The sequence below is a fragment of the Leptodactylus fuscus genome, chromosome 2 (genome assembly GCF_031893055.1).
Source record: "Leptodactylus fuscus isolate aLepFus1 chromosome 2, aLepFus1.hap2, whole genome shotgun sequence".
Classification (NCBI taxonomy): Eukaryota; Metazoa; Chordata; class Amphibia; order Anura; family Leptodactylidae; genus Leptodactylus; species Leptodactylus fuscus.
In genome coordinates, this window is record NC_134266.1 from 18,800,945 (window position 1) to 18,808,509 (window position 7,565).

A 7,565-nucleotide genomic window follows, 5' to 3' on the forward strand; every position below is an offset into this window, starting at 1 on the left:
TATCTATAAAACATAGTGTATAACACTGTCAGGACTCCTAGGAACCTATTTATAAAACATAGTGTATAACACTGTCAGGGCTCGTAGGAACCTATCTATCCAATTTATTGCTCTCTAAGGGTGCATTCACACTACGTAACGGCAGCGTGTATCACAGCCGTACACGCCGGCGCTACAGCAGGGCTGCTGAAAACTTCCCATTCATTTCTATGGGAGCCGACATGCGAGCGCTCCCCATAGAAATGAATGGACTGCTTTTTTCCATTCATTTCTATGGGGAGCGCTCGCATGCCGGCTCCCATAGAAATGAATGGGAAGAGTTCGGCAGCCCTGCTGTAGCGCCGGCGTGTACGGCTGTGATACACGCTGCCGTTACATAGTGTGAATGCACCCTAAGGCAAACACAGCCAAAGTTATGTCAAAGTGAAATTGACATTATTATGCTGTAAGGTCTCTTCAGACCACAGAGTATAATAAGTGAAGCCCAGGGCATGTGGCAGAAAAAAAAAAAAAAATACTCATCTTCCCTCACCTCTTTTGGGCCTAGTTGCCTCTTCAGTGATGGCATTTATCTGGGGTCACTGCTGAGGCTGTGATTGGGCCACAATGGTGACATGGCCATGTTGAGCGTCATGATGTGGCCCAATTTCAGGCCTCAGTGTGGACCCAGGGTGCATGATGTCACCTCCCTGGACTGCCACCACAGTATAATAATTTCCAGCAGCGTATGTCGCAATGGCCATTTTAGTTTATCAGAGATGAATCCCGAACTGTGCCCATCTTCAGTCATCACAATTGGTGTCTTGTTTTGCATTATCAGTCTGCAAAAGGGGGGATATTTGGTGGAAGCCGCTAATACTTCCCACCGTATGGATGATTTTCCATGGGACACATTACTCATATGGCGGCTCACAGCACCTGTTTCCTGACTAGTTTTTCCACCTCATGAGATACTAAGAGCTGTCACTATAAAGGAAAATTTCACTTCTGTGACTGACTATGCTGTAGGATCCTTGTATTCTCCACAAGTTCCCTATGGAGTACAGTAAGGCCATGGGCGCCAATGAGGTCTCCCGGAGCCATTGTACGTCTTCCTGCATGAATTCAGCTTTACAATGTGCTTATGCTATAGAACTGAGGCTATATACCTTTGATTAGTAAACCTATTATAAAGCTATATAAGGCCTTTCAGAATTGGTTATAGACTTAATTGCTTTTAGATATAGGCCCAAAGCCTGAGGCTGCACTACTGTACTACTGTAAGAAACTATTAACAACATTTCCAGTATTCTCAGTTGCATTGTTGTCATGTAGACTACCAAATACATACATGTTCTTACATTTATACACATATATACGTGTCATGGTAGTTTTAGAAATGCCCATCACACGTCCGTTTTCACAACACATTGTATTCAATGTGTCTATGTGTCAGAAGGCCCTATCCTTGTCCATGAAAATCGTGGGGTCTGTAGTGACCATGTGAGTAATGGTTGTCCCTGGACTTGCACGGACACACACGGCCGGTTTTAGGAACATTAGGGTCCGTTCATAGAGGGGGCGGATTATAGCGCGGAATCCACATCATAATCCGCCCCCTCACAATGGTGGTCTATGGAGACCGCTCGCAATCTTTTTTCTGTGAAGTGAGCCGCCCTTTTTTCAGGCGGATTCTACGGTTCATTGAACCACGGCGTCCACCACGCGGCCACACCCTCTGGACTAGGCCCATTCATTTTGGGCCTACTCCAGAGCTGGAAGCCACGACTGACAGTCGTGGCAAGCGTACTTTGGTCCCGATTTTGACGCGGCTTCCCGATGGGCACTGTGGTAGGATTGGTCAGGTATATGGTATAATGGCTGTCATATTGCCAGCCAAAAAAGCCTATAATTTTAATAGAATCTGCAATGGTGGCTCTTCCGATACAGACATACATATGGCCTAACACGTACATTGTACTATTTCTGCAGCGTATACCCCTATAGTACTGTTATTTGGGCTCCATACTGTATACGGCTATATGGTTTGTTGTGGTTATTCATACACTATATGACCATATGGATGGAGATGGCGTCACCAGACCGTGCACAGAACCCACCAATATAATCTGCAAACTTGATATATTATTTGTACAGCAAGCTATTTATCTGATAATCCAGAATCTTCGATAATCTGGAAATGATCAGGTCCTATGAAGGCCAGATTGAGGATATTTCAGTGAATTGTCCATTTTTATGGTTTACTAGCCTATAATACTGTTCACAGCACGCTGTATATACATCTGTCTCCAGCCTATACAGACTGTGTATACAGCTGTCAGCCAAAAGGTCCTCCAGTCCGTCACCAGGGCGCTCTGCTTCTTCCATGTCCGATATCAGATTGGGTGCCAGTCTTACAAACCACGTCTAACGCATTGTTATAATGGTGGTATCCCTTCAATCCGATAATCCAGAAAGTCTGATCATGTATAAATATGGGCTGAGCACAGAATATCTCAGACTAAGGCTATGTTCATATTTGCAGAGTCCAACAGACCCGACGAATGGAGGAACTGATGCAGAGGTGACTATAGCACAAACTGAGCTTCTTCTATCTGCTCCCAGAGGACCCCTTTAACTCCATGCCCCATTATACAGTATCTAATCCCAATCCTATACTAAAGTCACGAGCCTCACATGTATATACTGTTACATTACTATTATACCTACAGATGTAGCAGTGCTGAATTTGTCATTGAATTCTTCTTTGCGCATTATTGTCTAAGTTACTGTAACAGACTTGGTTACTTAAATAAAACCACAGAGAATAGCGCCAAGTAACAAACTCATCCACATCACCGCCCTCATCTGCGTCCAATGAGCAGAATTATTAGAAAATCTTTCGTCAAATCCATATGGCGGAAGCGCAAACCCCAGATGTAGCAGAGCCGAGGTTGTCCGAGGTCAAAGAGCTACGTTCTTCCATAGAGAGCGGACACCTTCAGCTCTGCTACATCTGTAAGTTCATTAAACAAAGTGCTGAGCACTTACCTGAGCCGAAAGCTGAGAGCAACAGCGCCGTCCGCAGACTCGTGGGGCTGGATGTCCTAGTTATGTCCATCCAAACTTTGGAGGTAGCAAGTTTTTTTGGGGGATGAGGGCACGGTGTGCGGATCCGAGCTGGAGTCAGCGTCCTATAATGCACAATGTGTGAGTTGTGGGGATGTGATGGTGTCCTTGTCACCGGCAGCCTCCTCCATGCAGAGCTGTGAAGCTGTTGTGTCCCCCCCACGATTCTCTTTGTGTGTGTGAGAATTCCCTGCTCCTTCCTCTTGTATTCCAATAGCTTTTCCTGATGCCTCCATTCTCAGATTTCACATTTCTGCTCGGTGGGTGGCAAGTGTGTGTGTGTTTTTTTTCCCTTTAAAGATACAGCTCTGTCTGTGATATCCTCCAGGCGCCTCCATTTCTCTTCTTAAAAAACTTAAAGAATATTTCCTTATCTCCGAAGAAAACATGAGAAATATATTAAAGCCCTTCTGTGAATTTTGATATGGAAGTAATTGGTAATTTTTTTTTTTTTTTTTAATAACAGAATGTTTTAGTCATTTACATTTTTTTATAAAAAGTTTTTTCTAACCCCTTAAGAAATTTCCAATTTTTTTTTTTCTAAAATTCACCATATTCTGACACCCATAACTTTTTTATATTTCCAAGTGCGGAGATGCATAGGGCATCTTTTATTTTTTTTATTTTTTGTACACATTTTTGGGAATGTCCATTGCTTTGATCACTTTTTCTTCAATTTTCTATGAGAGGGGAAACAGCGTGAAAACTTCAGTTTGGCATTTTTTTTAAATTTTTTTATTGCATTGATTAGACCCCTAGGGGTGTTGTAGCCCAGGGGATTATGATCAGTAATGCAATGCATTGCAAAATACCAGATCCTGATCTTGTTCTCGGTGCAGGCGATCCCAGGCAAAATGGCGGCACCCAGGCTCCACCTGCAAAATGGAGCTTCGGTCAGCACTGGGCACTGACCGTGGGCATTAGTCAGTACCCAGACTGTCCGATATCAGTTGGTCAGCAGAGACCTGGCAGGAGATAAGCGTCCGCCATATTTAAATACCTGACATTCGTGGTACTCCACAGTATAATATTCCACAGTATGGCTGGGTACACACATTGATTTTTGGACCGGATTTTGATGCGGAATCCGCCTCAGAGTCCGGTGCAGAAAAATGCCCCCCTATTGACTTGAATGGGAGAAGTTCACTTCTTTTTTCCACAAGCAGCACAAAACCAAGACCTGCCCTTTCTTGCCATGGATTCCGCAGCAGAATCTGCCACAGTGTCCGCGGCGCGACACCTTCACAATTAGGCCCATTCATTTGGACCTAATCTGAATGCCGCAACTGAATGCTGCTGCACTGCATCAACATCCCGTCGTGGCTAGCCATGTGTGAACCTGGCCTATAATAGGTGGAGGCCCAGGGTAGGTGAAAAAAAAAAATAAAAAAAACGTTTATACACACCTTCACCTCTTTTGGGTCTCCTCACAGTGTCTGACACTTTCCTGGTGACGTCATGCGCCCTGGGTCTCCTCTGAGGCCTTAGATTGGGCCACATCATGACGCTCAGCATGCCCATGTCACCACTGTGGCCCAATCACAGCTCTCAGCAGTGGCCATGGGACTCCTTGCAGCGTCCAGCGCTCTCTCTTGGTCTGTTTGGTGGCATCATGTACGCAGGGTCACTGCTGACACCAGTGATTGGGTTTCGGTGGTGACATGGGCATGTGCGTGTGACCGCTAGTGGCCCAATCACAGGCCCCAGTGGTTACCTTGGGTGCATGGCATCACTAGAAGGGCACTGGGCACCACAAGGAGGCCTAAATGAAGTGATGTAAGGTGAGTATGAGTGTTTCTTTTATTTTTTTACACCTCCCCTGAGCCTCCACCTATTGTACTCTTGAGTCTGGAGAGACCCCAGAGTACAATAAATTCACTACCGATACTATATGAACTTGTTTGACCTAAAATGAAACAAGTACCTGTGCCATCCAAACCCCAAACAAAACAAATCTTGTTCTCCCATCTGTATAATAATTTGCCACAATGAAAGTTGCAGTAAATTAGTTTGTCTGAGACAAGTCCCCAATTGCCCAATTTTGTTAAAAATTGAAGAATTTGGGTCAAACCTGGACCATGACAAAGTAGTTTACCAACTTCTACTGAAAACCCATTAGAACTAAACACGCTTTTGTTTTTGTAGGTGAATTTTACTGATCCAAACCCCTAAACCCCAAGTTGGATACAAACTGCAAATTGGAAGGTACGACAATGGACCGTCCAACGGCCAAAATGTTGGTTCCTGGGGGTATAGACTAACATATAGTGTAAAGTGACAGAATATTTTTTGTTATCGTAACATGAAAATCTGAATGTTGCACTGGAACATCACAATTAATTGTGAACATAGTCACATTGCAACATACAGGAGGAGGTGGCCACGAAGTGAAATGTCACATAAATGTCACAGTCATAACATTGGCTGTATCAGGAAAGCACTGTTTCCTTTAGTCTGAGTAGTCTTTGCCAAGGAGTATAGTAATTTCCTACCCATTGGTGAGGGTCAGACCACTAGCCCTTGGACATTTACCAGTCATGTACTACCAATGGCTCTGATGACATGAGACCATAGGAAATTAGCTCAGTCTCCATTAAAGGCATAGTTACCAATTGATCCTAATTTGCCATGATAGCCCCAAATTTTCAAAAACTGTCCCAGCATATTTGGCCTAGTCCTGGGTGTGTCTTGCAAATTCCTGAATCAAAGTGGGAAGCCCAAATTAGTATAGGCATTACCCGGTGATACCAGAGTTTGCCCCATTCCCTATCCATTGGACAAACCATTGCCAGATTTGGCTTCAGGTACCATCTCTATGCTGATGACACCCAATTATACACATCTTCCCGTGACATCACCCCTGCACTCATACAGAACACCAGTGACTGCCTCTCTGCTGTCTCTAATATCATGTCCTCGCTCTATCTGAAACTAAATCTCTCTAAGACTGAGCTACTACTGTTTCCAGCAACTAATAGATCTGCCCCTGATATATCCATTGCAGTCTCAGGCCTTACTATAACTCCTAGGCAGCAGGCCCGCTGCCTCGGGGTCATGTTTGACGCAGACCTTTCCTTCACCCCTCATATTGAATCACTCGCACGTTCATGCCACCTCCACCTCAAAAACATCTCCAGAATACGCCCTTTCCTTACCAGAGATACACTAAAGACACTTATTGTCTCTCTGATTCATTCTTGCCTTGACTACTGTAACTCCTTACTAATCGGTCTTCCCCTCACTAAACTCTCCCCTCTACAATCTATTCTGAATGCAGCGGCCAGGCTCATCTATCAGGCTAGACGCTACAGCGATGCCTCTGGTCTGTGCCAGTCACTACACTGGCTGCCTATTCATTATAGAATAAAATATAAAGTTATCCCCCTCATCCACAAGGCTCTCCATAATGCCACACCTCCCTACATTTCCTCCCTCATCTCTGTCTACCGCCCAACCCGTGCTCTCCGCTCACTCAATGACCTAACACTTAACTCGTCTATTATCAGAACCTCCCACGCTCGTATACAAGACTTCTCCCGAGCTGCACCACTTCTCTGGAATGCTCTACCCCGGACAATCAGATTAACTCCCAATTTCTACAGCTTTAAGCGCAAACTAAAGACACATCTCTTCAGACAGGCCGATCACAATTCTTAATGTCAACCCTTCCGTACTACATTTAGAATCCCTAAATTTTAACCCTCCTCTCTCCCCGCTCCCACACTACCTCACTTGATATGGTGCCTTTTCAGCCTAACTTATCTGTTCAAGCTCCATCCACATGTTAAAGGACACCACTAGTGATGGCTTATACAGTATTATTTGTGTAATGACAGTCACCTCTGTTACAGAATTGTCTGACCTCTGCATAAGCAATGCCGCCCCTGCTACCTCTTGTGTCACCCCCTCTACCTCATAGACTGTAAGCTCTCTTGAGCAGGGCCCTCAGTCCCATTGTGTGAAATGAAGTTCTTTGTTATGTATCTGTCTGTATTTGAACCCTAAAAATTGTACAGCGCTGCGGAATATGTTGGCGCTATATAAATAAAATGTATTATTATTATTATTATTATTATTATCCTTAGTAACAGGGAGTGAACAGCCAATTACCTAGAAGAACGACATCTAGTGGCAGCAACCTTTTTCAGAAAAGTGCAGTACATTTTGGTCTAGTATCACATGCTTCATTAAATAAGGCTAAGTTGTCTGTAAAGTGAATGAACATTTAAAATATACCTTTCACCATCTCCACCAATTCTAGTTCTTAGCATCTGTTAGTAGGAGCCACACCACTGATTCCAGCACAGTTCTCTCTAGCCTCCACCTTTCCCGAGCAATAAGCGCAGTTAGTTTTGGTGCCTGATGTGCTATTGACGTTCAGTAATGTCAGGTGGGCGGTGTCAGGCAGGGATTGTGACTCAGAGCTCCAATCAGAGGCAGCCAGTGCCAGAGCTCAG

The 7,565-nt window shown here is 44.4% G+C and overlaps 1 protein-coding gene across 1 annotated transcript in view; it reads right to left on the reverse strand.

Moving 5' to 3' along the window:
* Positions 1 to 3,265, reverse strand: part of CYYR1 (cysteine and tyrosine rich 1) — a 52,077-nt gene extending 48,812 nt beyond the window's left edge. Inside the window, exon 1 of the mRNA XM_075263512.1 lies at positions 3,031 to 3,265. Within this exon, the coding sequence (XP_075119613.1) occupies positions 3,031 to 3,100 (70 nt within the window). The 5' untranslated portion in view covers positions 3,101 to 3,265. The remainder of the gene's footprint in view (positions 1 to 3,030) is intronic.
* Between the last annotated feature and the right edge of the window lie 4,300 nt (positions 3,266 to 7,565).